The 27573-nt window shown below is 61.0% G+C and overlaps 3 protein-coding genes across 10 annotated transcripts; all 3 read left to right on the top strand.

Moving 5' to 3' along the window:
- The first annotated feature begins 6862 nt into the window (after nt 1-6862).
- On the top strand, nt 6863-12956 carry IL11 (interleukin 11). Its single transcript, XM_001136017.6, has 5 exons — nt 6863-7022; nt 8376-8548; nt 8749-8835; nt 8947-9108; nt 11166-12956. The coding sequence occupies exons 1-5, from the start codon at nt 7016-7018 to the stop codon at nt 11334-11336; spliced, it is 600 nt and encodes a 199-aa protein (XP_001136017.2). The 5' UTR covers nt 6863-7015; the 3' UTR covers nt 11337-12956.
- A 1026-nt stretch (nt 12957-13982) lies between these two features.
- On the top strand, nt 13983-22168 carry GARIN5B (golgi associated RAB2 interactor family member 5B). Of its 2 annotated transcripts, none has more exons than XM_024351670.3 (11): nt 13983-14421; nt 14606-14760; nt 14835-15093; nt 15945-15969; nt 16141-16205; nt 16275-16378; nt 16473-16525; nt 16609-16685; nt 17144-18924; nt 21724-21809; nt 21974-22168. In XM_024351670.3, the coding sequence occupies exons 1-10, from the start codon at nt 14272-14274 to the stop codon at nt 21767-21769; spliced, it is 2715 nt and encodes a 904-aa protein (XP_024207438.1). In that variant the 5' UTR covers nt 13983-14271; the 3' UTR covers nt 21770-21809; nt 21974-22168. The 2 variants fall into 2 exon arrangements, with proteins under 2 accessions (XP_024207438.1, XP_063656931.1); XM_063800861.1 differs by having other exon boundaries at nt 14078-14194.
- Nucleotides 22169-22331: 163 nt separating this feature from the next.
- COX6B2 (cytochrome c oxidase subunit 6B2) lies at nt 22332-27380 on the top strand. Of its 7 annotated transcripts, XM_063800323.1 has the most exons (10): nt 22336-22417; nt 22528-22676; nt 23121-23221; nt 23313-23480; nt 23694-23775; nt 24322-24554; nt 24761-25006; nt 25197-25388; nt 25576-25833; nt 26287-27380. In XM_063800323.1, exons 2-4 carry the CDS (start codon nt 22546-22548, stop codon nt 23399-23401), a joined length of 321 nt encoding a protein of 106 aa, XP_063656393.1. In that variant the 5' UTR covers nt 22336-22417; nt 22528-22545; the 3' UTR covers nt 23402-23480; nt 23694-23775; nt 24322-24554; nt 24761-25006; nt 25197-25388; nt 25576-25833; nt 26287-27380. The 7 variants fall into 7 exon arrangements, with proteins under 7 accessions (XP_063656397.1, XP_063656393.1, XP_063656396.1 ...); XM_063800326.1 differs by lacking the exon at nt 25576-25833 and having other exon boundaries at nt 22528-22657; nt 24913-25006; XM_063800322.1 differs by lacking the exon at nt 25576-25833.
- Nucleotides 27381-27573: the final 193 nt, after the last annotated feature.

The following is a 27573-nucleotide window of genomic DNA, read 5'->3' as shown; positions in this document are numbered from 1 at the left end:
CAGGCCCCAGGATTGTGAGTTCTGTTGCTAGGGAGTCAGGGTTGTGCTAGGGAGGTGGAAGGGCTTCACACCAGCCTGGCCATGCCTGGTCTAGGGTGTTGATTCTTTAGGGACCTGGTAGAAGAGTGGGGGCGTCTCAGGTTTAGAAGAGCCTCTTTGGCCACTTATGGCGGGAAAGAGAAGTCTGGAAGGGCGTGGGAGTCTGGGGCGTGTCTCCATATCACCCGGGGCGCCCTGAGGGGTGGGGAACTGGGAGGCTTTGCTAGGGAGTTTCTTTCCTAAGGAAACTGATACCTGAGAAGGTGGATTTGGGTGGCCCGAAGGTTCAGGAAACCCCGTTGCTAGGGAGTTTTTTGCCTTAACAACCAGGGGAAGGGGAGCTGTGAGACACAGAGGCCTCACTGAGCCCCATTGTTAGGGAAGGTCCCCCCCGCAATGAGAAGACCTGGGAGGGGGATGAGACAAGGGGCCGGAGCCTAAGTCCGGGGGTCTCCTGGTCCAGGGGTCTTGAGAAAGGCTTTTCATCTCAGCCCTGCCAGGCCTGCTGTCTAGGGAATGTTGAGCAGGGAAGGTGATAGGGCTGGGCGCGGTGGCTCACGCCTATAACCCCAGCACTTTGGGAAGCCAAGGCAGGCGGATCACTTGAGGTCAGGAGTTCGAGACCAGCCTGGCCAACATGGGGAAGCCCCGTCCCTACTAAAAATACAAAAAGCAGCTGGGCGTGGTGATTACTTGCCTGTAATCCCAGCTACTCGGGAGGCTGAGGCAGGAGAATTGCTTGAACCCAGGAGGTGGAGGTTGCTTGAACCCAGAAGGTGGAGGTTACAGTGAGTCGAGATCGTGCCACTGCACTCCAGCCTGGGTGAAGGAGTGAGACTCTGTGTCAAAAAAAAAAAAAGAAAAAAGAAAAAAAAAAACAAACCGGGAAGGGGACAAGCCATGTGGGCCCCTGCTGAGTTTGAGGGCCTGGTGGGCCAGAGCTGCTCGGAGACTGTAATGGTGGCTCCTGGACAGGGAGCCCACATTTCCCTCCTGGATTTGTTTCCCCATCTGTGAACAGAGGTTAGAGAGTGGTGGGAGGGAGTCGGCCAAACGGAGATCCTGAAGCTTCCACATTGATTCCCCCCACCACTCCCCAGTGACTGAGAGAAAACTTGGCTTCCAAGAAGAGGAAACCGGAATGGGGGGCTGGGTTGGAACCATAATCCCTAGTGCACCCCAACTCATCCATTCAGCTTTGCAGCACAGTGAGGAGGGAGTCTCAGCTCCCTGGGACAGTCTCTGGGCTAGAAATCCTGCATCTGAAGGAAAAGGGGGTTGTAAACTCAGACACCTGCATTAGAGGGAGAAGGGGCTGGAGCCTGGACTCCTGGGTCTGAGGGAGGAGGGGCTGGGGGGTCCCGGACTCCTGGGTCTGAGGGAGGAGGGGCTGGGGGGTCCCGGACTCCTGGGTCTGAGGGAGGAGGGGCTGGGGGGTCCCGGACTCCTGGGTCTGAGGGAGGAGGGGCTGGGGGGTCCCGGACTCCTGGGTCTGAGGGAGGAGGGGCTGGGGGGTCCCGGACTCCTGGGTCTGAGGGAGGAGGGGCTGGGGGGTCCCGGACTCCTGGGTCTGAGGGAGGAGGGGCTGGGGGGTCCCGGACTCCTGGGTCTGAGGGAGGAGGGGCTGGGGGGTCCCGGACTCCTGGGTCTGAGGGAGGAGGGGCTGGGGGGTCCCGGACTCCTGGGTCTGAGGGAGGAGGGGCTGGGGGGTCCCGGACTCCTGGGTCTGAGGGAGGAGGGGCTGGGGGGTCCCGGACTCCTGGGTCTGAGGGAGGAGGGGCTGGGGGGTCCCGGACTCCTGGGTCTGAGGGAGGAGGGGCTGGGGGGTCCCGGACTCCTGGGTCTGAGGGAGGAGGGGCTGGGGGGTCCCGGACTCCTGGGTCTGAGGGAGGAGGGGCTGGGGGGTCCCGGACTCCTGGGTCTGAGGGAGGAGGGGCTGGGGGGTCCCGGACTCCTGGGTCTGAGGGAAGAGGAGCTGGGGGGTCCCGGACTCCTGGGTCTGAGGGAGGAGGGGCTGGGGGCCTGGACTCCTGGGTCTGAGGGAGGAGGGGCTGGGGCCTGGACTCCTGGGTCTGAGGGAGGAGGGGCTGGGGGCCTGGACTCCTGGGTCTGAGGGAGGAGGGGCTGGGGGGTCCCGGACTCCTAGGTCTGAGGGAGGAGGGGCTGGGGGGTCCCGGACTCCTGGGTCTGAGGGAGGAGGGGCTGGGGGCCTGGACTCCTGGGTCTGAGGGAGGAGGGGCTGGGGCCTGGACTCCTGGGTCTGAGGGAGGAGGGGCTGGGGGCCTGGACTCCTGGGTCTGAGGGAGGAGGGGCTGGGGGGTCCCGGACTCCTAGGTCTGAGGGAGGAGGGGCTGAGGGCTGGACTCCCAGGTCTGAAGGATGGGGCTGGGGGGTCCCGGACTCCTGGGTCTGAGGGAGGAGGGGCTGGGGGCCTGAACTTGTGAGTCTGGGAGGATGGTCTAGGAGCCAGACCCCATTTCTCAGGAAGCCCCGTGGGGTGACTCCCCGTGTTACCCATCTCTCCTGTAAACATCCTGGTGGGTACTGAGTGGGCCCCGGGCTGCCTTCGTCAGAGATGACACAGGTTAGAGGGGGCTCTGCAGGGGGCCGGGGGTGGGGGTCAGAGGGGTTGTGGGGCTGAGGCCGGGCAGCTGCTGACCGTTTCCTGTGTCAACATCATCTGGACCCACTTCCCAATTCCCGGGATTCCTTAGGGATCAAGGAGGGGGTGGGGGGCGGGGCCGCCTGGCCTTGGACCGCGGCTTGGGACTGGGGGGGCCCCGCCGTCACGGCCCTCACCGCTAATGACAGGTTTGGGCTGCCTCTGTGGCCGGCCTGCCCCGTCACCCCCCAGAGGCCAGACAGGACCCCCCAGGGACTGACAGACGGACACACACACAGCCTGGGACCTGCTGACCTCACACCCTGCCGGCTCGGCTTCCCCCCGGGGCCGCACGGGAGCCAGGACTCCCTGGCCATCCCCCATGTCCCCGTGGCTTCTCCCCAGTGTCTGTGACCACCCCAGGGCCTGGGCCCCGGCTGCCCAGTCTGTTTCCGAGCCTCCAAGCTGGTCTCTAGCTTCCACTGGGTTCCGTGGCGCTGGCTGCCTCCTGGGGCCTTTGCTGCCCCTGTCTCTCCAGCTCTGTTTGTCTCTGTCATCTGTCATTTTCTTGGGACTCCCCAGTCCTGCCTCTGGGTCTCTTTTCTGATCTTCATCTCTTGCTCTGTCTCTCTCTTTCTCTTTCTCTTGTTTGCACAGAAGTAGCCCAATGTGTCCCACCCTGGCCTGGGCAGACCCAGGAGTTGCCAGTCACTCCCAGCCCCGTCACTCTGCACCCGCCCCATCTACCTGTACCTCCTGCAGCCACACTGCGGGGACGGAGTCTGAGCCCACAACCCAGGGCTGGGGACCCAGACGAGACAGGAAACTGGCAGCGGCTGGGACCCCAGATTTGTCCCAGACCCATGACCTTCCCCACACATGCTCCCCAAAGTGCAGAAGGGCCCCAAGATCCTCCTCCACCTTTCTTGAACTAGAATTTAGGGCCTGGACTCCTGGGTCTGAGGGAGGAAGGCCTGGGGGCCTGGACTCCTGGGTCTGAGGGAGGAGGGGTTGCGGGCCTGGACTCCTGGGTGTGAGGGAGGAGGGGCTGGGCCTGAACTCTTGTGTCTGAAGGAGGAGGGGCTGGGCCTGGACTCCTGGGTGTGAGGGAGGAGGGGTTGGGGACCTGGACTCCCGGGTCTGAGGGAGGAGGGGCTGGGCCTAGACTCCCGGGTCTGAGGGAGGAGGGGCTGGGGGTCTGGAGTGCTGGGTCTGAGGGAGGAGGGGCTGGGGGCCTGGACTCCCAGGTCTGAGGGAGGAGGGGCTGGGGGCCTGGACTCCTGGGTCTGCGGGAGGAGGGGCTGGGGGCCTGGACTCCTGGGTCTGAGGGAGGAGGGGCTGGGCCTAGACTCTTGGGTCTGAGGGAGGAGGAGCTGGGGGTCTAGACTCCTGGGTCTGAAGGAGGAGGGCCTGGGGGCCTGGACTCCTGAATCTGAGGGAGGAAGGGCTGGGGCCTGGACTCCTGGGTCTGAGGGAGGAGGAGCTGGAGACCTGGACTCCTAGGTCTGAAGGGGGAGGGGTTGGGGGCCTGGACTCCCGGGTCTGAGGGAGGAGGGGCAGGGGGATTGGGCTCTGGTCCCTGTAGGTGGACGGGGCTGGCATTACCAGAACCCTTTTCTTGCTCCCCAGCTGGCCCCAGGCCAGTCCCCCATACCCTCGGGCTAGTCCATCCCCCAAGCTGGTGGCCTGAGTCACCTTGGCTGGTCCCGCCGGTCTGGGGGGGGGCTACGTCAGCTCTCCCCTCACTGACGCAGCCTTGGGCCCCCCACACTGACTCAGCCGGAAGCAGGCCCCCTGAGGGGCGGAGACCCAGTGGTCAGAGGCCTGGGTCCCAGCAGGAGCCGGTGCTGGGGAGGGCCCCTGGGGGGCCCTGAAAGGGGTGGCTGTGACAGACCAGAGAGAGGGAGAGAGAGCTCTTACCTGAGGCGATGAGGTCATGTCCCACCGTGGGGGGGCTGTGACCTCACCTCCTTGGGGACCTGAGCAGTTGCCCTTCTAGTGGTGCTGGATTGGGAAGGGGAAGCCTCCAACCAGCCCGGCAGTCTCGGAGGCTGACACAAGGGGGTCTGCACAGAGCCTCAGAGCCCCCACCACCTCCGCGCTCTCAGTCCCATCCTGTCCTTCCCTGCCGTCTAGGTCTGGGAGCTCTCGGGGACATGGCTTGGTACCTCTGCCCCTCGCTTGCTCTGTGGTGAATCCCGGGTCTCCTCTGCCCCCTTGCCTGGGACTGGTCCACTGTGCGCCTGGGTAGGCGTCGCTGCCTCCACCCTGGCCTGCGGGTCCCCTCCCCCCTGCACTCCTCTCCTGCCTCCACCTCTGTGCGGTGACGTCCAGGGCTCTGGCCCCGGTTCTGGCCACTGTCTCCGTGTCCCCACTGTCCCGTCTTCACCCCATCTTGCTCCTGCCCCATCTCTCTCGAAGGCAACATCTTTTTCTCTGTGTCCCTGATGTGTTCAGAAAAGTTAACGAGGGGAATAAGGATGGTCAGCACTGACTTTGTGCTTCACGTGAATGAGCTCGCTTTATCCTCATCGTGGCATTTAGGCGGATGAGGGTGCATCATTAACCCCCCTTCACAGATGAGGAAACTGAGGCACAGAGGGGGAGAGTCGCACATGGAGGTCTTGCCTCTATGGAGTGTCTCAGCGCCTCTTGGTCCTCAGTCTCCGTCTCTCCTCCTCCTTCCTGTCTCCACCTGCCTCTTTGAGAAAGGCTTTTCAAAAGGCCAGGCGTGGTGGTTCACACCTGTATGCCCACCACTTTGGGAGGCTGAGGCGGGAGGATGACCTGAGCTCAGGAGTTTGAGACCAGCCTGGGCAACATGGCAAAACCCTATGTCTACTAAAAATACAAAAAATAGCCAGGCATGGTGGCGGGTGCCTGTAATCCCAGCTACTCAGGAGGCTGAGGCATGAGAATCACTTGAACCTGGGAGGCGGAGGTTACAGTGAGCTGAGATCACACCACTGCACCCCAGCCTGGGTGACACAGCGAGACTCTGTCTCAAAAAAACCAAAAACGAGGCCAGGCACGGTAGCTCACACCTGTCATCCCAGCACTTTGGGAGGCCGAGGCAGGTGGATCACGAAGTCAGGAGTTCGAGACCAGCCTGGCCAACATGGTAAGACCCCGTCTCTACTAAAAATACAAAATTAGCCGGGTGTGGTGGCGCACACCTGTAATCCCAGCTACTTGGGAGGCTGAGGCAGGAGAATCGCTTGAACCCGGGAGGTGGAGGTTGCAGTGAGCCGAGATTGTGCCATTGATCGCGCCATTGCACTCCAGCCTGGGTGACAGAGTGAGACTCAGTACCAAAAAACAAACAAACAAAAAATGAGAAAGGCTTTTACTCTCTGCCCCCATTGCTGAGTCCCCAACATCTCAGCGTCTCTGTCTTTCTAATATCTCTGTCTCCCCATTTCTGTCCCTGGGGCCTCTCCGTCCCTGTCACTCTGCCCCGTGTCTCTGTTTGCCTGGTGCCTTTCTTCAGCTGCTGCGTCCTCTGTCTCAGAGTCTTGGTGTCTCTGTTCCTTTCCCCTCGGGGTCTCCCTGGGTCTCCCCAAGTCCCTCCTGCTGTCTTCCTCCCGCTCTCTGATCTCTGACTCCCAGAACCTCTCCCTCTGTCTCCAGGGCTGCCCCTCTGATCCTCTCTGCTTCTCTGGTGTGTCTCTCTGGCTGCCTCCATCTCTGTGGATCTCCGTCTCCGTCTCTGTCTCAGTCTCTCCTTCACTCTGTGTGTGTGTGTGTGTGTGTGTGTGTGTCTCTCTCTCCTTCCCTTCCACTCCCTCTTCCTCCTGCCTCCACCTCTCCAGGCCCCTGTCTTGTCCCTCCGTCCGGCCTTTCTCTGCCTTTCCGTCCTCCTGCCTCCCCATCTCTCTCTGCTAGTCCTGGTCCAGCCGGACCCCCACCCACAGTCGGGCCCCAGCGCTTGAGCCTGAGTGTCTGCTCCGGCCCGTGGAGGTGGAGGGAGGGGACGCCAATGACCTCACCAGCCCCTCTCCGACCACCCCCCCCTTTCCCTTTTCAACTTTTCCAACTTTTCCTTCCGTGCCCTCCTCCGAGCGCGGCGGCGTGAGCCCTGCAAGGCAGCCGCTCCGTCTGAATGGAAAAGGCAGGCAGGGAGGGTGAGTCAGGATGTGTCAGGCCGCCCTCCCCTGCCGCCTGCCCCCCGCCCGCCCGCCCCAGCCCCCTATATAACCCCCCAGGCGTCCACACTCCCTCACTGCCGCGGCCCTGCTGCTCAGGGCACATGCCTCCCCTCCCCAGGCCGCGGCCCAGCTGACCCTCGGGGCTCCCCCGGCAGCGGACAGGGAAGGGTTAAAGGCCCCCGGCTCCCTGCCCCCTGCCCTGGGGAACCCCTGGCCCTGTGGGGACATGAACTGTAAGTTGGTTCATGGGGAGGGTGGAGGGGACAGGGAGGCAGGGAGGAGAGGGACCCACGGCGGGGGTGGGAGCAGACCCCGCTGAGTCGCACAGAGAGGGACCCGGAGACAGGCAGCCGGGGAGGAGAGCAGCTTCGGAGACAGGAGGCGGCGGAGGAGATGGGCAGAGAGAGACACAGACAGGAGCGGATGGAGGCAGCCAATCAGAGGCGCCGCAGGAGGGACGGGCCAGACAGGGCCCCGAGAGGGAGCGAGACGCGGAGACCGAGCAGGGGCAGGGACGCAGGGTCTGGTGCCGGGAGGGAGGTGACCCCCATCGGCCCAGGCCCCAGGGAGCCCGCGGGGACCGGGAGACTCCCTGGGATTCCGGCAGAGAGGCTCCGGAGGGAAACTGAGGCAGGGTCCGCGGAGAGCGGAGCAAGCCAGGGAGTAGCGACCCCAGCCGGGGGGAGGAGAGAGACTGGGCGCGGGAGGAAAGCGGGGAGAGCCGGGCAGATGCGGCCGACGGACGCGCGGACAGACCGACGGCTGGCGGGGCCGGGGGGCGGGCTGGGGGTGTGCGAGGCGCGGGCGGCCGGGGAGCGCTGATTGGCTGGCGGGTGGCCGGGTGGGCGGGGCGGCCGGGGTGGGCTGCGGGGAGCGAGCTCCGGACCCCCGCGCCCCCCACGCCCCCCGCCGCCAGCTCTCCCGCTCCCGCGGCCCGGCCGGGCCCGTGGCTCTGCCCCTCTCCGCCCAGGTGCGCTGCGGCCCGGGCTTCTGCCGCCCACCCGGCGGGGCTCCTGGGAGGGCGTCTAAGGGGTCTCCCGTGGGAGAGGTCCGTGTCTCCGGGGCTCCGTCCTGGCTTCTGGCTCCTTCCCCTGCTCCCAGCCAGCTCGGGCTCCCGCGGCCCGGGGAGGGGGCAGGTTCTGGCCTGTGCCTCCCCCACCATGCCCCGCCCCGGGGCCCAGATTCCGGCGTCCGGGGGCGGACGGGAGACGCCCGGCCCGTCTACCCGCCCCGGGCCGCGTCTGCTCCGACGGGCGGGGCACCCAGAGCCAGGGAGGGAGAGGGAAGCCCGCCTGGCCCTGCGACCTGCCCGCGGGCGTTCCACCCTGGGACTTAAGACCTCCAGCTCCATCCTCCCTAAGGCCGGGAGTCCAGGCCCCAGACCCTCCTCCCCGAGACCCAGGAGTCCAGACCCCAGTCCTTCCTCCCTCAGACCTAGGAGTCCAGGCCTCCAGCCTCTCCTCCCTCAGACCCAGGAGGAGTCCAGGCCCCAGTTCCTCCTCCCTCAGACCCGGGAGTCCAGGCCCAGGCCCTCCTCTCTCAGACCCGGAGTCCAGCCTGAGCTCTCTGCCTTATCCTGCCCCCAGGTGTTTGCCGCCTGGTCCTGGTCGTGCTGAGCCTGTGGCCAGATACAGCTGTCGCCCCTGGGCCACCACCTGGCCCCCCTCGAGTTTCCCCAGACCCTCGGGCCGAGCTGGACAGCACCGTGCTCCTGACCCGCTCCCTCCTGGCGGACACGCGGCAGCTGGCTGCACAGCTGGTAGGAGAGACTGGGCTGGGGCCAGCACAGGAGTGAGAGGCAGAGAGGAACTGAGAGGAGTCTGCGGGCAGCCACTTGGAGGGGTTCTGGGCTCTCAGGTGGCAGAGTGAGGGAGGGGAAGAGTTGGGGGCCTGGCGTGGGGGATGGAGGGAGCCCCGAGGCTGGGCAGGGGCCACCTCACAGCCTTTTTTCCCTGCCAGAGGGACAAATTCCCAGCTGACGGGGACCACAACCTGGATTCCCTGCCCACCCTGGCCATGAGTGCGGGGGCACTGGGAGCTCTACAGGTAAGGGCAAGGGAGTGGGCTGGGGACAAGGTGGGAGGCAGGCAGTGAAGGGGGCGAGGAGGATGAGGAGCACTGGCAGGGTGTTCTCTGATGTCCCGGCTCTATCCCCAGCTCCCGGGTGTGCTGACAAGGCTGCGAGCGGACCTACTGTCCTACCTGCGGCACGTGCAGTGGCTGCGCCGGGCAGGTGGCTCTTCCCTGAAGACCCTGGAGCCCGAGCTGGGCACCCTGCAGGCCCGGCTGGACCGGCTGCTGCGCCGGCTGCAGCTCCTGGTATGTCCTGGCCCCAAGACCTGACACCCCAGACCCCCACCCCTGGCCCCAAAATCCTGTGGCCTGAGTCCTTGAAGCCTGAGACCCCAGACCCGAGTGCAACAGCCCCACTCTGAGACCCTGACACCCTAACAGCCCCGCTCTGAGACCCTGACACCCTAACAGCTCCGCTCTGAGACCCTGACACCCTAACAGTCCCGCTCTGAGACCCTGACACCCTAACAGCCCCGCTCTGAGACCCTGACCCTGCAGTCCCAAGATCCTGTGGCCCTGAAACCCTGAGGCCCTAGACCCCCAAATCCTGCCCAGAAACTTCAAATTCTCACCCAAGACCCTGAGACTCCATCATCCATGGCCTCAAAGTCCCCAGATCCCAGCCCCTAAGACCCAAGACCCCATCCTGAAGCCCAAAGCCTTGAGAATTCAAATCCTCACCTCAAGACTTGGAGACCCTGGCCCCATGACATTGAAAACCATGGACCTGGCCAGGCGTGGTGGCTCACGCCTGTAATCCCAGCACTTTGGGAGGCCGAGGCAAGTGGATCACCTGAGGTCGGGAGTTCAAGACCAGCCAGACCAACATGGTGAAACCCCGTCTCTACTAAAAATACAAAATTAGCCAGGCGTGGTGGTGAATGCCTGTAATCCCAGCTACTTGGGAGGCTGAGGCAGGAGAATCGCTTGAACCTGGGAGGCGGAGGTTGCAGTGAGCCGAGATCGCACCATTACACTCCAGCCTGGGCAACAAGAGCAAAACTCCCTCTCTCAAAAAAAAAAAAAAAACAAAAAAGAAGGAAAAGAAAACCATGGACCTCCAGACCCTGAGACCCCAGGCCCCAGCCCTGAGATCCTGACATCTTAAAGATCCCAGGCCCTAAGATACAAGACCTTGACCCAAAGCCAGTCTTGGGACCCTGGCTGTACAAACCCAAGACCTCCAGGACCTAGACCCCGAGCCCTGAGGCCCTATGTCTCACTCCCAACATCGAAAACCCTGACACCTCAGATCCTGAGCCTGCGCCTGTACGACTCCAAGACCCTCACTTCCAAAGCCAGGCCCAAAGCCCTGAGACCAGAAGACTTCAAACCCTGGTTCCTGGGCCTAAGTCCAAAGACCCTGGATCTCAAATTCCAACTTCTAGCTCTGAGACTCCAGCCCTCACCCAAGAGTTCCTGAACTTGAACCCAGAGACCCCACCTCTAAGACTTCAGCCTTGAGATCCAGGGCCTGACCCCAGACTCGAGCCCACAGACCTCAGATACTGTCTGTAAAACCCCAGCTCTGGTGGGGCGCAGTGGCTCATTCCTGTAATCCCAAGGCAGGGGAGGCCAAGGCAGAAGGACCTCTTGAGGCCATGAGTTTGAGACAGCCTGGGCAGCATAGCAAGACTCTGTCTCTTAATTATTATTATTATTTTTTGGAGACAGAGTCTCGCGCTCTGTTGCCCAGGCTGGAGTGCAATGGTGCCATTTCGGCTTGCTGGAACCTCCGCCTCCTGGGCTCAAGCGATTCTCCTGCCTCAGCCTCCTGAGTAGCTGGGACTTCAGGCGCACACTGCCACACCCGGATAATTTTTTTGTATTTTAGTAGAGAAGGGGTTTCACCGTGTTGCCCAGGCTGGTCACAAGCTCCTGAGCTCAGGCCATCCACCCGCCTCAGCCTCCCAAAGCGCTGGGATTACAGGCGTGAGCCCCCACGCCCGGCTTCTTAATTGTTCTAACAGCAGCAACAACAACAAAAACCCAGCTCTGAGATTCTAGCCCCGGCGACTCTAACAGTCCCAGGCCCGAACCCTCACCTAGAACCGAGATGCCAGCCCTGACTCCACAGACTTCACCCCCAACCCCCACACTCAGCTCTGGAAGCCCGTCCTGACTCCAGCCTCCATTTTCGGAACCCCACAGCCTGAAGAGCTCCCGGCCTAAACACTTCACCCCACGTGCCACAGTCCTCCTGTGAATATGCAGCCCCGATTCAGCCGCAGCTCCACATCACCCCTGCCCTGCACCCCCGCTGCACCCCCTACCTGTGACTCACCTCTCTCCTCTCCCCACAGATGTCCCGCCTGGCCCTGCCCCAGCCACCCCCGGACCCGCCGGCGCCCCCGCTGGCGCCCCCCTCCTCAGCCTGGGGGGGCATCAGGGCCGCCCACGCCATCCTGGGGGGGCTGCACCTGACACTTGACTGGGCCGTGAGGGGACTGCTGCTGCTGAAGACTCGGCTGTGACCTGGGGCCCAAAGCCACCACCGTCCTTCCAAAGCCAGATCTTATTTATTTATTTATTTCAGTACTGGGGGCGAAACAGCCAGGTGATCCCCCCGCCATTATCTCCCCCTAGTTAGAGACAGTCCTTCCGTGAGGCCTGGGGGGCATCTGTGCCTTATTTATACTTATTTATTTCAGGAGCAGGGGTGGGAGGCAGGTGGACTCCTAGGTCCCCGAGGAGGAGGGGACTGGGGTCCCGGATTCTTGTCTCCAAGAAGTCTGTCCACAGACTTCTGCCCTGGCTCCTCCCCATCTAGGCCTGGGCAGGAACATATATTATTTATTTAAGCAATTACTTTTCATGTTGGGGTGGGGAGGGAGGGGAAAGGGAAGCCTGGGTTTTTGTACAAAAATGTGAGAAACCTTTGTGAGACAGAGAACAGGGAATTAAATGTGTCATACATATCCACTTGAGGGCGATTTGTCTGAGAGCTGGGGCTGGATGCTCGGGTAACTGGGGCAGGGCAGGTGGAGGGGAGACCTCCATTCAGGTGGAAGTCCCGAGTGGGCAGGGCAGTGACTGGGAGACGGGTCGGTCACCCAGACAGCTCTGTGGAGGCAGGGTCTGAGCCTTGCCTGGGGCCCCGCACTGCATAGGGCCGTTTGTTTTTTGAGATGGAGTCTCGCTCTGTTGCGTAGGCTGGAGTGCAGTGCGGCAATCTAAGCTCACTGCAACCTCCACCTCCCGGGTTCAAGCAATTCTCCTGCCTCAGCCTCCCGATTAGCTGGGATCACAGGTGTGCACCACCATGCCCAGCTAATTATTTATTTCTTTTGTATTTTTAGTAGAGACAGGGTTTCACCATGTTGGTCAGGCTGGTTTCGAACTCCTGACCTCAGGTGATCCTCCTGCCTCGGCCTCCCAAAGTGCTGGGATTACAGGTGTGAGCCACCACACCTGACCCATAGGTCTTCAATAAATATTTAATGGAAGGTTCCAGAAGTCACCCTGTGATCAACAGTACCCATATGGGACAAAGCTGCAAGGTCAAGATGGTTCATTATGGCTGTGTTCACCATAGCAAACTGGAAACAATCTAGATATCCAACAGTGAGGGTTAAGCAACATGGTGCATCTGTGGATAGAACGCCACCCAGCCGCCCAGAGCATGGACTGTCATTCAGGGAGGCTAAGGAGAGAGGCTTGCTTTGGATATAGAAAGATATCCTGACATTGGCCAGGCATGGTGGCTCACACCTGTAATCCTGGCACTTTGGGAGGACGAAGCGAGTGGATCACTGAAGTCCAAGAGTTCGAGACCAGCCTGGGAGACATGGCAAAACCCTGTCTCAAAAAAGAAAGAATGATGTCCTGACATGAAACAGCAGGCTACAAAACCACTGCATGCTGTGATCCCAATTTTGTGTTTTTCTTTCTATATATGGATTAAAACAAAAATCCTAAAGGGAAATACGCCAAAATGTTGACAATGACTGTCTCCAGGTCAAAGGAGAGAGGTGGGATTGTGGGTGACTTTTAATGTGTATGATTGTCTGTATTTTACAGAATTTCTGCCATGACTGTGTATTTTGCATGACACATTTTAAAAATAATAAACACTATTTTTAGAATAACAGAATATCAGCCTCCTCCCCTCCAAAAATAAGCCCTCAGGAGGGGACAAAGTTGACCGCTGATTGAGCCTCTCAGGGCTGTGCACTAAGTGTGGGCATTTTACTTACACAATCCTCCTGGACTCTTGAATACGCCCTGTTTTACAGGCGAGGGAAACTGAGTCTCAGACAAGGAGTGGGGACTCTGTTGCACAAAGTCACACAGCTAGGGAGAGGTGGAAGTGGGATTCTGCGCCGCGTCTGGCTCTTTCCCAAAGCTCTCTTTGCAAGTCGGTGTTGAGGAATCCTCGCCACAGGCACACACATGAGATATGGAGAAACAGGTTCAGTAAGGATTTGGGTCTTACCCAGGGCCTAGAGAAGGGTCAATGGCAGAGTAGGGACGATAATTCAAATGCTTTAGTTACTTTTCCCTTTACCATAACCCAGACAGACTTCCAGGGGCCCCATGTTGTCACTAGTTTGAGTCTGGGGTTGGAGGTGCCCATCCTGGGCCCGGAGTTTTGATTCACCCATCATAGCCCTCAAGACTCCAGGCTGGCCGGGCGCGGTGGCTCACGCCTGTAATCCCAGCACTTTGGGAGGCCGAAGCGGGTGGATCACTTGAGGTCAGGAGTTCAAGGCCAGCCTGACCAACATGGAGAAACCCTGTCTCTACTAAAAATACAATCCAGCTACTCGGAAGGCTGAGGCAGGAGAATCGCTCGAACCCAGGAGACGGGGGTTGCGGTGAGCCGAGATCACGCCACAAACAGCCCTGTGCAGTGCGGGGCACCAGGCGAGGCTCAGACCCTGCCTCCACAGAGCTGTCTGGGTGATCGTGCCTCCGTGGAGGCAGGGTCTGAGCCTTGCCTGGAGCCCCACACTGCATAGGGCTGTTTGTTTGTTTCTGAGATGGAGTCTCGCTCTGTTGCCTAGGCTGGAGTGCAGTGTGGCAATCTAAGCTCACTGCCTGGGCAACAAGAGTGAAATTCCATCTCAAAAAACAAAAAACAAACAAACAAACAAAAAACTCCAGGCTGTATCCCTGGAGGAGAAGGGAGCCCACAGTCCCCGGAGAGTTCCTGGAAGAGGCCCCTGTGTGTCCGATGAGGTCACAAAGCCCCTCCACCAGAGGCTCCTCCCCCAGACCCCTGCTGTCCACCCTGGCAGGGCCATGGCGGAGGCCCGAGTCTCCCAGCCTGGGGCATCTCCACGCTCTGTAACGCTGAGCTCCAGGCACCCGTGAAGCCCCAGGGGTCAAGGCTGGTGGGCCGGGGCTGGGAGGCCTGCACGCCTGGGTTCTGGGTCCCTAAACCAGTACCCAACCACCACAGCCACCATGATCTGGCTTAGAAACAGGAGGTGCCTTGAGCCGCTCCAGGGCACCCCGAAGTGGGTCCCCGTTCTGGGGGAGCTGCAAAAGACCCTCCAGAAGGGCGAGTACCTGCCCCTCCGTCCGCTGCCCATGTTCGAGAGTAACTTTGTTCAGGTCTCCAGTTCCCAGTGCCCCGGGGCTGAGAGGGACAGAGGGGAAGCAAGGCCCCCCGTGCTGGGGGATCTTGAGAGGGAATGGGATTTAGCAGTCCCTGTGTGGGGGACGATCAGGAGGGAGGCTCAGGCTGTGGCTGCTGGAGGAAGGAGTGGTCCCAGCCCCCTCTCCCTGGCTGCCCCAGGTGACCCATCAAGGGGGCCCGGTGTTCGTGAATCACAGAACCAACCGGCTGGCCATGGGCGTGGCCGCCTCCCTGCCAGGCCTGGTGTTGCCTGACATCTTGCTGATCGGCCAGCCCGCCGAGGACAGGGACTGCTCGGGCCTCGTGCTGACCAGGTGCCGCATCCCCCAACCCCTCGGCCGCCCCCTCCACCCCTCCTGCTCTAGACGCTCCCCTCTCCCTCTCCCAGGATGATCCCCCTGGATCTCGTCCACCTCTGCGTCCATGACCTCTCTGCCTGGCGCCTGAAGCTGCGCCTGGTCTCGGGCCGCCAGTACTACCTGGCCCTGGACGCCCCCGACAACGAGGTGGGCTTCCTCTTCCACTGCTGGGTCCGCCTCATCAACCTGCTTCAGGAGCCGGCTCCCACCTGCACCCCCAGGGCCACGCGCACGGCCCCCCTGGATATGCCGCTGGCCGAAGCGCCTGCCTCCACCTGGCACCTGCAGGTGGGATCCCAGCTCCACAGACCAGGGCATGGCAGGCCCCAGGAACCCTCCGGCCAGATCCAGAGGGGACTGGGACCAAGAGCCCAAAGTCTAGGCCGGGGGCCTGGACCCCTCAGTAGAGGGAGGAGGGGCTGGGGGCCTGGATCCCTGAGTCGAGGGAGGAGATGCTGGGGGCCTGGACTCCTGGGTCTGAGGGAGGAGGAGCTGGGGGCCTGGACCCCTGAGTCGAGGGAAGAAGGGCCTGGGGTCCTGGACTCCTGAGTCAGGGGAGGAGGGGCTGGAGGCGTGGACTCCTGGGTCTGAGGGAGGAAGGCCTGGGGGTCTGGACTCCTGAGTCGAGGGATGAGGGGCTGGAGGCCTGGACCCCTGAGTCAGGGGGGAGGGCCTGGGGCCTTGGACTCCTGGGTCTGAGGGAAGAGGGGCTGGGGGGGTCTGGACTCCTGGGTCTGAGGGAGGAGGGGCTGGGGGACTCCTGGGTCTGAGGGAGGAGGGGCTGTGGGGTCTGGACTCCTGGGTCTGAGGGAGAAGGAGCTAGGGGCCCTGGACTCCTGGGTCTGAGGGTGGAGGGCTGGCAGTCTGAACTCCTGGGTCTGAGGGAGGAGGGGCTGGGGGACTCCTGGGTCTGAGGGAGGAGGAACTGAGGCCTGGACCCCTGAGTCAAGGGAGGAGAGGCTGGGGCCCTGGACTCCTGGGTCTGAGGGAGGAGGGGCTGGGGGCCTGGATTCCTGGGTCTGAGGCAGGAGGAGCTGGATCATCAGGTCCTGGGAGCAGGAGGGGGCCTAGGCCTCTGGCTGGGTAGGTTATGGAGATGTGGAAGCCCGGGCCCCTCCTGCCTCCCTCTATCTCTGCAGGACCAGCCAATCAGCAGACATGCAGGTGAGCAGGCCCTGCTGTTCATCAGGACCTCTGGGTTCTCCCCCTCGCAGGGACAGAGCTGCACCCTTTGGCTCTTCCCCCTTCCTTGGTGGGGCCCTCCACAAGCTCCTGGGGTAGGTCCTCGTGCCCTCCCCTGGGGTCCCTGACCCAGGATGTCTCCTCTCTTCCCAGTCAGGGTTGCTGAGCACAACTTTCCCCGTAAGACGGTGGCCGCTCAGAGACAGAGGAAGGCCAAGGTGAGCCGGCGGGGCGGTGTGGGCCCGAAGGGCTGCCCCGTCTAACCATCCCTTCCTCACCCACTCCAGGCGCTCAAGCGCAGTTTCAAGTCTCAGGCCGTGGGCGACTCTGTGCCCCTCATCTGGTCGCAGCTGGAGCATGCCGACGTCAGGAAGAAACCTGCAGAAAAGAAGTGGGCGTGGGGTCTTGTTGCCGGTGGGTGGGTGGGAGAAGGTGGGAGACCCCAGCCCAGGTGCCACCAAAGTCCCACGGTATTGCTCCTGCAGGTCCCACTCAGACCCCCGCCCCGACAGAACTCACACCCAAATCCGCTTGCCTGGTAAGACCAACCCACCCCACCCCCTGCCACCCTGTGTGGCTCTGGTTCCTGCCCCAAAGGGCTCAGACGGCTCCCCCATCCAGAGAAGACCAGCATCACCACCTGGACCATCTTCAGCATCATTTCCAGCACTGCCAACCAGACACAGTCCTCTCCAAAGGCCAGCCTTATACCTGGGGCAGGGCCCAGGCCCCAGAGCTGAGGGAGGAGGGGCTGGATGCCTGGACTCCTGGGTCTGAGGGAGGAGAAGCTGGGACCTGGACTCCTGGGTCTGAGGGAGGAGGGGTGGGGGGCCTGGGCTCCTAGATCTGAGGGAGGAGAGGCTGGGGGCCTGGACTCCTGAGTCTGAGGGAGGAGAGACTGGGGCCTGGACTCCTGAGTCTGAGGGAGGAGGAGCTGGGGCCTGGACTCCTGAGTCTGAGGGAGGAGGGGCTGGGGGCCTGGACTCCTGGGTCTGAGGGAGGAGGGACTGGGGGCCTGGACTCCTGAGTCTGAGGGAGGAGGAGCTGGGGCCTGGACTCCTGAGTCTGAGGGAGGAGGGAGCAGGGGTCTGCCCTCCCGGGTCTGGGGTCTCCATGCATCCTGACCATGTATCCTCTCCCCTCTGTCCACCTACAGGCCTGCACATCTGCATGTGATGAGGCCACAGGCCAGGGACATGTGGTTGAGAGCCCTTCACACTGTGTCTCAGCTGACCGCCCTGATGGCTTCTTTCTGGGCTCCTGCAGCTCCCTGGACCCGTGCCTGTGGCATCAGGACACGGAAGACCTCATGGACTCTGAGGGCAGCACTTTGTCGTCGGCTGCCTCCGGCCTGGCTCCCTATCCCCCGGCTGCCTGCCTCTCCACACCCTACTCTTCCATCCCCAGGGGCAGGGAAAAGGCCAGGCCTATGGGCTCCCACCAGGGGCCGGGGCCACCACCCTGCCAGAAGGCCCCATCTGGCCCTGTCACATCTTGTAAGGCACCATTCCTCGTTGACCAGTCCCAGAAGCTCCCAGCTGTACCTGCTTCATCGTGGAAACCCCCACCTGGATTGGCTCCTCCCCAGAAGGCCCCAGCTGCGTCAGCTCCTCCCCGGAAGGCCCCAGCTGTACCTGCTCCATCCCAGAAGGCCCCAGCCATACCTGCTCCAACCTGGAAGGCCTCAGCTGCGTCAGCTTCTCCCCGAAAGGCCTCAGCCCTACCTGCCCCACCCCAGAAGACCCCACCCCCATCTCAGAAGGCCCCATCTGTACCTACCATTCCCCAGAAGGCTGTGTCCCCCACTGCTCCAAAGAAGAAATCTCTGCTCCTCCCTGCCCCATCCCAGAAGGCTCTGCCAACCTCACCTACCCAATACCAGATGGCGCTGGGCCCGCCTGCCTCACGGGGGAAGCTCCCTGGCGATTTTGACGTGTTGCCAACAGGAATTCCTGGAAGAGCCGTGCTGGAGAGAAGCCAGTCTGGAGGGAAACCGGAGCCGGCGGTGACGGTGCGCACCCAGGAGACAGACGTGGTGGAGATGACGACTCAGGCCAAGTCCCCGGAGTCGCCCTTCACCGTGACCCAGAAGGAGTCCAAGGACATCCTGATTAGCCAAACCGAGGAGGTGACCCCGGAGGCCTTCAGGGGCCAGGGGAAGTTGGAGGACCGGGCCCACTGGGTGAAGCTTGAAGAGAGGTCCCGGGACCTGCCTGGCGTGAGATCCAAGGAGATGGAGCAGCGGAAGAGATGGGTCAAGGCGAAGGAGCTGGCCGTCGAGGGCCCCTCCCAGGAGCACAGCAGGCCCTTCTCTGTGGAAGCGCTCACCCTCGCCAAGCTCATGATCACGGCCAACTCCAAAGAGCAGCGCTCGAAACCCGCTGTGGTCTCACTTCCCTCCTGGCTCTTGGCGACTCCGCAGGCGTCGGCCACGTCCATGATGGCTTCCGTGCCCTCCCGCCCCGGCCAGCTGTCCTCACTGGAGGGGAAGCCAGTGGTGGTCAGAGAGCAGCCAGAGTCGCACACCTGGGTGAAGGAGGGCAAGCGGCCATGGGGCGAGATGAAGGAGCCACCCTGGGACCCCGAGGGGCCACCCAAGGTGCCCTTTCGCTCCAAGCCCACCTCTGCCAGTCTGAAGAGGGAAGGAATCTCCCAGGCGCCTATCCCCCTGACCGCATCACCGTGGGAGGACTTACGGCCATCGCCCCTCTCGGAGACCCCCATCTCAAAGATGGAGGCCACAGCCAGGGCGTCCCAGCAGCCCAAGAGGGTGTCGCAGGAGCCCGTGAGGATGCCAGCCCAGCACCCCCTGGCCACTGTGGGGTCGTCTTCAGAAATTCTTTTGCCCATACTCTTAGAACTTGAAACTGTGAGGAACACGGCCACCAAGGCAGAGGAGATACAGGAGGAATCGGGCGTCTTGAACCTTCTGCCCAGGTAGCAGGGGTTAGCAGCTAGCATTTACTGTGAGCTCTGCTGTTTATGAGACAGAGATGATCACTCCTTCCTTTCACTTTTTTTTTTTTGACAGGGTCTCACTCTGTCACCCAGGCTGGAGTGCGGTGGTATGATCTTGGCTCACCGCAACCTCCGCCTCCTGGGTTCAAGCAATTCTCCTGCCTCAGCATCCTGAGTAGCTGGGATTACAGGCGTGCGCCACCACGCCCAGCTAATTTTTGTATTTTTAGTAGAGATGGGGTTTCACCATGTTGGCCAGGCTGGTCTTGAACTCCTGACCTCAAGTGATCCACCCGCCTCGGCCTCCCAAAGTGCTGGGATTACAGGCGTGAGCCACCACGCCTGGCCCCCTTTCACTCTGATATATAGTGAGTGCCGACTCTGTGCCAGGCATTGTTCTAGGCAGTGGGGATACAGTGTCCGACCATGGGGCTGGTGGTGGTGGGATGTGCTCCTGGCTTCTAGCAGGTAGAGACCAGGGATGCTGCTCAGCAACCCACAGTGCACAGGACAGCCCCCACCACAGCCCAGGTGCTCTAGGGAGCCCTCACTGAGCTGGGGTTGTTTGTGTGAAGACCTGGAGGAGAGGACGGAGGAAGCCATGAGGATATCTGGGGGGAAAGCATCCCAGCGGAAGGAACAGCCACTGCAGTCCCTGAGGCAGGAGTGTTTGTAATGTGCTGGACCACGGGGATCCCGGGGTGGGAAATGATGTCAGAGGTGCAGCAGGGGGGCGCCCATCATGGAGGACTTTGCAGACAATTTTAGGGACTTTGGCTTTGACTCTGAGCGAGCTGGAGGGTTTGGAGCAGAAGAATGATGGAGACTGATTTATGTGTGAAGAGGCTGCCTCTGGCTGGGGCATGGAGGACGTAGGGGGGCAAGAGTGGGCACCTGGAGGACAGAAAAGGCCACAAAGACCCCATTTCCATGAAATGTCCATAACAGGCTGACCCGTAGAGACAGAAAGTGAATCGTTGTAGGCCAGGGGTCTAGTGTGGAGGAAGCGGGAGTGACTACTCACGGGTTGGAGGTCCCCTCCCCTCCCCTCCTCTTCTCTTTTCTGACAGAGTCTTACTCTGTCGCCCAGGCTAGAGTGCAGTGGTGCGATCTCAGCTCACTGCAACCTCTGCCTCCTGGGTTCAAGCAATTCTCCTGTCAGCCTCTTGAGGAGCCGAGTAGCTGGGATTATAGGCACGCACCACCACGCCCAGCTGATTTTTGTATTTTTAGTGGAGATGGAGTTTCACCGTGTTGACCAGGCTGGTCTCAAACTCCTGATCTCAGGTGATCTGCCCACCTCGGCCTCCCAAAAGTGTTGGGATTACAGATGTGAGCCACCGTGCCCAGCCAGGTTGGAGGTTTCTTTGTGGGTGATACAAATGCCCTGGAACTAGGTAGAGGTGGTTGCATGACATTGTGAATGTGCCAAATGCCACTTTAAGGGGTACATTAAAAAATGGTAACACGTTTGGGCAAAAGAGTGAGACCTCATCTCTACAAAATATGAAAACAAAAAAAGTTGGTGGCTCACGCCTGTAATCCCAGCACTTTGGGAGGCCGAGGAGGGTGGATCACGAGGTCAGGATTTCAAGACCAGCCTGGCCAAGATGGTGAAACCCCATCTCTAGTAAATATACAAAAATTAGCCGGGCATGGCGACGGGTTGCAGTGAGCTGAGATCGTGCCACTGCACTCCAGCCTGGGCAACAGAGCGAGACTCCGTCTCAAAAAAAAAAAAAAAAAGTTAACTAGGCATGGTGCCATGTGCCTGTGGTCCCAGCTACTCTGGAGGCTGAGGTGTGAGGACTGGTTGAGCTGGGAAGTCGAGGCTGCAGTGACCCACCATCATGCCACTGCACTGCAGCCTGGGCAATAGAGTGACACCCTGTTTCTTTTCTTTTTTTTTTTTTTTCAGAGATGGGGTTTCGCCATGTTGGCCAGGCTAGTCTCAAACTCCTGACCTCAGGTGATGCATCCGGCCTCCCAAAGTGCTGGGATTACAGGGGTGAGCTCTATTGCCAGGCTAGAGTGCAGTGGTGTGATCGTGGCTCATGGCAGCCTTTATCTTCCTGGGCTCAAGTGATCCTCCTGCCTCAGCCTCCAAAAGCCCAGCCAAGTTTTTGATTTTTTTTGTAGAAAAGAGGTCTCACATGTTGCCCAGACTGAAGTGCAGTGATGCCATCACAGCTCACTGCAGCCTCAAGCTACCCAGGCTCAGGTGATTCTCCTGCCTCAGCCTCCTCAGTAGCTGGAATCACAGGCACGCACCAACACGCCTGGATAATTTTGGTATTTTTTGTAGAGATGGGGTTTCACCATGTTGTCCAGGCTAGTCTCAGACTCCTGGACTCAAGCAATCCTCCCGCCTCTGCCCCACAAAATGCTAGGATTACAGGCATGAGCCACCGCACCTGGCCGGGATTCTTAATTCGTACATTTGGCTGTCAGTGTGAACAATCCTGAGTCAGGCCTGATATTAACCAGGCAGGAGGGAGAGAAGCTTAGCAGGGATCTAGAGGTGAAACCACCTGCCCAGATTCCAGTTACTTGTCTGCCCCTAGAGCCAAGACTCATTGATTCCGCCTCGGATTTATTGTGCATTTACTACTGCCAGACTCTGCCCCAGGCAGATACAACAGTGAGCCAAACACACAGCAAGACCCGCCCTGGGGGACGCTCTCCTAAGCCAGGCATCTGCAGCTCTTAAAGCCCTGGGTACCCCTCTCTCCCTACCCTGTCCCCCAAAGCTCTCTCTGGCTTGCTTTCTCCCTGCAGCCTGCAGCACTCCCAGCACTCCGAGTGGCCGGATGCGGGGGCTTAACCTCAGTTGGAAACTGTCCAGAGGAGCCCAGCGCTGCCAGGTACCCTTTAAGACCCTGGAGATCTGCCTTAGACCTGGGGGCGGGGGGAGGGGGGCGAGGGAGGAGGGTGGGGGGGGCGGGTAACGGAGGGGGGAGGACGAGGGGGGCGGGGGGGTTCCCAGGAGCCCGGACCCCACCGCTGCTCTTTCCTCTTAACCCCACAGGCCCCGAGGGTTCTGTGCGCACCGACTGTAGGAAGCGGAATGTTGAAAGCCGCTTGGGGGGATTTGCCCCCTCTGGTAGATACCAGAACTATGGATATGCCTTTATATATTGGGGGGCGGGGGGGCGGGGGCGAGCCCGTGGAGCCGCCCAACTTCGCAGAGATTAAAGCTTGAGCCTGAGACTCAGCGAGTCGCACCTCGGTGCCTGTGTGCACGCGCAGGCCCCCGAGGGGGCGTCGGGGGAGCAAGGGGTGGGGTGGGGGCGCCCCTGCCAGCCCCGCGGTGCACGACGGCTCCCATTGGCTGGGGCTCGGGCGTCCTAGCCAATCCGGCCGCGGGGTGCGTTTCTCCTGATCCGGGTGGGACCGCACCCCGCGGACTCAGAAGCGAGCGGCACCCCGGGACCATCCCACAGCAGATCCAGTGGCCGCCAACGTCAGGCTGGTGAGGGCACGACGGGTGGGGTTCAGGGGCGGGGGTCAGGATGGGGAGAAGGGTCGGAGCGAGGGCGCCCCCTCGGCCCCACGGAGTACCCGTCCCGTCCCGTCTCGCAGGAGTTGCCTCCTTCGTGGATGTTGGATGTGGAAGCCCAGGAGCCCCCCAAGGGGAAATGGTCGACGCCGCCCTTCGACCCGCGCTTCCCCAGCCAGAACCAGATCCGTAACTGCTACCAGAACTTCCTGAGTGAGACCTGCTCAGCCAGGTTATGGGAGGAGCAGGGTGTGACAAGGGAAGGCAGGGAGGGGCACTCCCACCCTAAGTCCCGCGGAGACCGTTAGGGTGGGAGGCAGGGCGGGTCTGGGTTGGTGGGGGCGGGGCCGGGTTGGTGGGGGCGGGGCCTGGTCGAGAAAAGGCGGGGCTGAGCCTGGAGGGGCGGGGCGAGGTTGGTAGGGGCGAGGCCTGATCTGGAAGGTGCGGGGCCGAGTCGTGAAGGTGCGGGGCGAGGTAGGTAGGGGCAGGGTCTGGGTAGGAGGAGCAGTGTGAGGGAGGTAGGGGTCGGGGCCTGGCTGGGAGGGGCGGGACGGAGGCCTCCAGGGGAGAGGGAGGCGGGACGAAGCAGCGAAGAACTGGGAGGGACCGAGCAGTGGAGGGGCGGGTCCTGTCCTGGAATGGGCGTGGCTTGCCGCGTGACCCCCGCCCGCCACAGACTACCACCGCTGCCTCAAGACCAGGACCCGCCGCGGGAAGAGCACGCAGCCCTGCGAGTACTATTTCCGCGTGTACCACTCGCTGTGCCCCATCAGCTGGGTGAGTCGGCAGAGGGGGCGCCGGGCCAGGCGTGCGCAGGGCTCGGCCGAGGCTGAGCCGGCGTCCCGCTCCCTGCCTTTCTGCTTCCCAGGTGGAGAGCTGGAACGAGCAGATCAAGAACGGGATTTTCGCCGGCAAAATCTGACTGCCCCAGCGCGGCTTCCTCTGAAGATGCAGTGACCTTGCATCTTTTTGTCTCGCGGAGCCCCGGGTCTCGGTTATCCACCCCTACCTCCCAGTGTCTGAGCCACGAATAATGGTATGCTGTTACTGATGTTTCTTCTTAATGCCCAGCCAGCGATGCGTCGTGGTGGTGGTGGGGATCCTCCGTGTGCCTGTGTCCGGGCTAACGCTGCTTTTTCCGATAAGGGGCAGGTGGGGGACTGCTGCTCCATCAGGTAGCAGCAGGCAGTCAAGGCCCTAAGACAGGAAGCCGAATGCCTCCCGTCCCCCTTTTCCCTCTCCATTCCAGCAGGTAGATGCCTCGCGTTGACAGCTACGAGCCAGCCCAGGGTCCCCAGTTCTCAACACTGTCCCACCCAGATGGCTCCAAGGTGCTCCTGCCTCCAATCACCACACCTACCTCTCACCTCAGTCCTTTCCCTACTCCCCTCCTGCCTGGACCATCTCCCCAGGCTCCTTCCCCATCCCACCCCTGATCCATCCCATCTCGGGTCCTGACGGGTCTTCTTTTTACCACCCAGCGCTGACTCCATCCCTTCCTCCCCCACTCTCTGGGCTCTCCACCACTCTCCATCATGACCCCGGTCCCACCTGGCTCATTTCCCCTCCCAGAACATCGAGATCCCCATCATGTGAGCCAGCTTATTCCCAACAGAATCCCCTGGTGTCCACCCTTTCGGCACCTGCACCCACAGCCAGGCGTAGCAGCCTGCTCAGTTCTCCAATGCATCAGGTTCACCCCGCACCCCCACCCCGCAGAGGCCGCTGTCAGTCTCTCCCACCACACACATCGCCGCAATTTCTCCTGTGACCCCCGCCAGACTGCCAGCACCCAGAGGACGCTCAGAGCTCCCTCGGAATCATTCTTTACTCCTTCCCCATCCCGGCAGTAACACGGAACCGCATTCTGGTTCCAGACGCCCTTTGAAGTCTTGCGTCTCCCCAGGCCAAGGAGTGCCGCTTGACAAAGCCCTAGGGTTCCAGCCTGGTCCTGCTGAGGGAGCCGTGAGACCAGTCAGCCTGGGGTGCTGGTTTTCCCAACGGGTACTCCCTGAGCTATCAGCCTCCCAGAGGGGCTCCTAGGAGGGGGAAGCCCCATCCTCTGACTGAAGCGGTCCTATGAGGCCCTGTTCAACCCCAGGGTTCAAAGGTGACTACAACTAATCATGACAACTTGCAGGGTGACCCTAGACAAGCTTCTTGACCTGTGTGAGCCCGAGGTTCCCCAAGGCAAACCAAGATGGCTCAGGGCCCCATTATCAGAGGAGGTGGGGCTGGGTGAGCTCAGGGGGCTGACTCCATCCTGCTCCCTGCCCCATGATGACCTGTCCATCACCTGCCCTCCATGCTGCCCAGGACACACCCTAGATGAGCCATCCCCCAGGATGACGCCACCTCTGAGATCTTGGCCTCCTGGCTCCGTCTCTGACCACAACCCAAGAATGGGGTGAGGGCACAGGGTGTGGACTCAGCTACAGGAGGGCTTCCTGTTCATGCAACGTCCCCAGAGCCTTGACGAATGCACAGAGGCGCTGGCAGAACCACGGGGGCAGGACCCCTCTCTGAGTCACAGAATGGAGCTAAGTTGGTGAGGTCACCCAGGTAACATCCCAAGCACAGGGTGCCACACCTGTGCAGCTACAGCAGCCTCCTGACCTCCCCAGAGCCGTGTCTAGAACCCATTTTTGCCCTGTTGGCCAGGCTTCCTCCTTCCTCCTCCTCCCATCATCCTATCTTCACTGCCTCCAGACCTCATCTCAGCACATTCTCACACTCCCGACCCCCTCTGCAGCCGCCACTGCCCCACTGATGCCTGAGCCAGGGGCAGGGGCAGACCTGCCCGGCCTGGCCTCCAGCCTGGTGGACCATCACCTGTGCAAACTCCGAACACCTCCTCCAGGTGCTCCGGCTGGCTTTCCCTGGTGTCCAGTAGCCGCCTCCTGAGACCCCTAATGCCAGCCTCACAGTCTCAGCAACCTCCCAGGTCAGAGAAAACCAAGGCCACTCTACTTATTCCCGCCCCCACCCAGAACACCTGCATCCTTGTTCGCTCAACCTCCTCCTCCTGCCTTCTTTCTCTACTCCTTTTCCTCTTCTTTCTCTTCCTCCAGCCCCATCTCTTCAATCCTTCCATCATCCACTTTCCCCTCCCTCTGCGGTTCTTCCCTCAGAACCTGCTCCGTCCTCCCGGCCTCCAGACCACGGATCCTGAAGGCCACCTGCGCCGCCTCCCCTGCTCACTGTCCCCCGGCTCCTAGGGACCGCACCTTCGCCTCCTCTCTCTGGGTTTCCCCCTTTCCCATCCTGAAGGTGGCAGAGCCCGAATGGTTCTGAGAATGAGTTCAGTCTAGGCCCTGAAGCTACTAACCATGTGGCCTGGGACAAGTTCCCTAGCCCCTCCGCGCTGTGGCCTTTTCATCTGAAATATGGTAACAATGACATAATAATGACACCTCACTTCCTAGGGTTGTGGGGAGTATGGTGATGTGAAAACATACAAAGCAGTTAGAACAGTGTCTGGCCCTGCTCTTCACAGTGTGTGGGGTCTCTAGCCATAGAGACAATCTGAGTCACTCGAATCAGCATGTCGGCCCAGTTCTGGTGCCCCATATTGTGCTGGACAGTGAGACTGATTGACCGGACAGACAGCCCAGGGATGACCCCATAAACCAGTCCTGGAGCTCTTGGAGGCATCTGGTTACTAGCTTGCAGCATAAAGGGCCAGAGTGCCCCCACAGGGAGACACGGGGTCAGGGTGGGGAGTCCTTGGCCAGGGCCCTGCCTGCCTGCCAAAGGCTGAGAGCAGTTCTAGTGCCACACACCCAGGTCAGCGCTGGTTGTATTTCCTGTTTCACTAAACTTCTTTCCACCTTCACCTACAGCCACCAGCCTTCGAGTTCCTTGTTTCCCTTGCTCTGGTCTCCACGTGTATGATGGGGTTCTCAGGCCCAGGCTTCGACCAGAGGACCCTCTGCCACCACCGTTTCTTCCTGTCCTTGAGCTACCTTGGTGAACTCATGACCCCAGGCCCCTGCTCCACCAGGATGTCCCCCAGGTCCTGCCAGCTGGGAAGTGCCAGCATGAACGCCTCCAACTTCGTGGAAGCCAGGGTCCCCTGCAGCTGAGGGACGCCAAGCAGACACACCTGCCCTCCCCAGCCAGCTCCTGTCTGTATGGGCAAGATGACTGAGAGCGCCCACGTCCCTAAGGCTGTCCTGACCCTCCATGCTGCGACAAGGACAGGGAATGGTCACTATGGGCCTGGCGTCTCCCCTCCCCCACCACCCAGTGCTGCCCAGCTCAAGCCAGAAGCTGACTTTGGCCCCCATGGGGACATCAGGCAAGGTCTGGAGACATTTTTGGTTGGGGCAGAGGCATGCTCCTGGCATCGAGTGGGTGGAGACCAGGGAAGCCACTCAACATCCTGCAATGCATGGGACAGGCCCTGCCTAGAAACACCAGCTCAGCATGGCAGCAGTGCGGAGGCCAGGAAACCCTGATCGCCAGTTTCTAACGCCCTCACCATTTTTATTTTTATTTTTATTTTTTTTTGAGACAGAGTTTCGCTCCTGTCACCCAGGCTGGAGTACAATGATGCGATCTCAGCTCACTGCAACCTCTGCCTCCCGGGTTCAAGTGATTCTCCTGCCTCAGCCTCCCGAGTAGCTGGGATTACAGGCATGCGCCGCCACACCCAGCTGATTTTGTATTTTTAGTAGAGACGGGGTTTCTCCGTGTTGGTCAGGCTAGTCTCAAACTCCTGACCTCAGGCAATCTGCCCACCTCAGCCTCCCAAAGTGCTGGGATTACAGGCATGAGCCACTGCACCCGGCTCGCCACTAGTTTTTAGCCCTTTTTGTTGGGGGTGGGGTGGGGGCGGAGGAGAGGCGGATACAGAAACTTGTGAGAATGTGATGAACGCTCTGAACCCCCTATAAAAAATGTGCATGTAAATATATACTCTCAACATTTAAAAGATTTCAGAAGGTTCCTGGAAATTCCAATGTCCACCCATGAGTCCTCAGCTGAGACTCCCTGCTCCGCTGCCCTCTTTGTCTAAGAGCTGTGGCAACAGCACCTGAATTTCAGAAACAAAAGGCTGGGCGCGGTGGCTCACACCTGTCATCCTAGCACTTTGGGAGGCGGAGGCAGGAGGATCGCTTGAGCTC

Source organism: Pan troglodytes, chromosome 20 (assembly GCF_028858775.2).
Source record: "Pan troglodytes isolate AG18354 chromosome 20, NHGRI_mPanTro3-v2.0_pri, whole genome shotgun sequence".
Taxonomy (NCBI): Eukaryota; Metazoa; Chordata; class Mammalia; order Primates; family Hominidae; genus Pan; species Pan troglodytes.
The sequence above is the reverse complement of the archived record's forward strand: the minus strand, read 5'-3'. Positions and strand labels throughout refer to the sequence as shown.

Excerpts from the sequence above, each read along its gene's own strand:
- COX6B2 (XM_063800325.1), top strand. The coding sequence starts at position 22,546 with ATGTTGGATGTGGAAGCCCAGGAGCCCCCCAAGGGGAAATGGTCGACG. Across the intron at positions 22,677-23,120 it reads AGTGAGACCTGCTCAGCCAG|ACTACCACCGCTGCCTCAAG; the intron begins GTTATGGGAGGA and ends CGCCCGCCACAG. Across the intron at positions 23,222-23,312 it reads CGCTGTGCCCCATCAGCTGG|GTGGAGAGCTGGAACGAGCA; the intron begins GTGAGTCGGCAG and ends TCTGCTTCCCAG.
- GARIN5B (XM_024351670.3), top strand. The coding sequence starts at position 14,272 with ATGATCTGGCTTAGAAACAGGAGGTGCCTTGAGCCGCTCCAGGGCACC. Across the intron at positions 16,206-16,274 it reads AGAGACAGAGGAAGGCCAAG|GCGCTCAAGCGCAGTTTCAA; the intron begins GTGAGCCGGCGG and ends CACCCACTCCAG. Across the intron at positions 18,925-21,723 it reads GTCTTGAACCTTCTGCCCAG|CCTGCAGCACTCCCAGCACT; the intron begins GTAGCAGGGGTT and ends TTCTCCCTGCAG.
- IL11 (XM_001136017.6), top strand. Across the intron at positions 8,836-8,946 it reads GGGCACTGGGAGCTCTACAG|CTCCCGGGTGTGCTGACAAG; the intron begins GTAAGGGCAAGG and ends CTCTATCCCCAG. Across the intron at positions 9,109-11,165 it reads TGCGCCGGCTGCAGCTCCTG|ATGTCCCGCCTGGCCCTGCC; the intron begins GTATGTCCTGGC and ends CTCTCCCCACAG.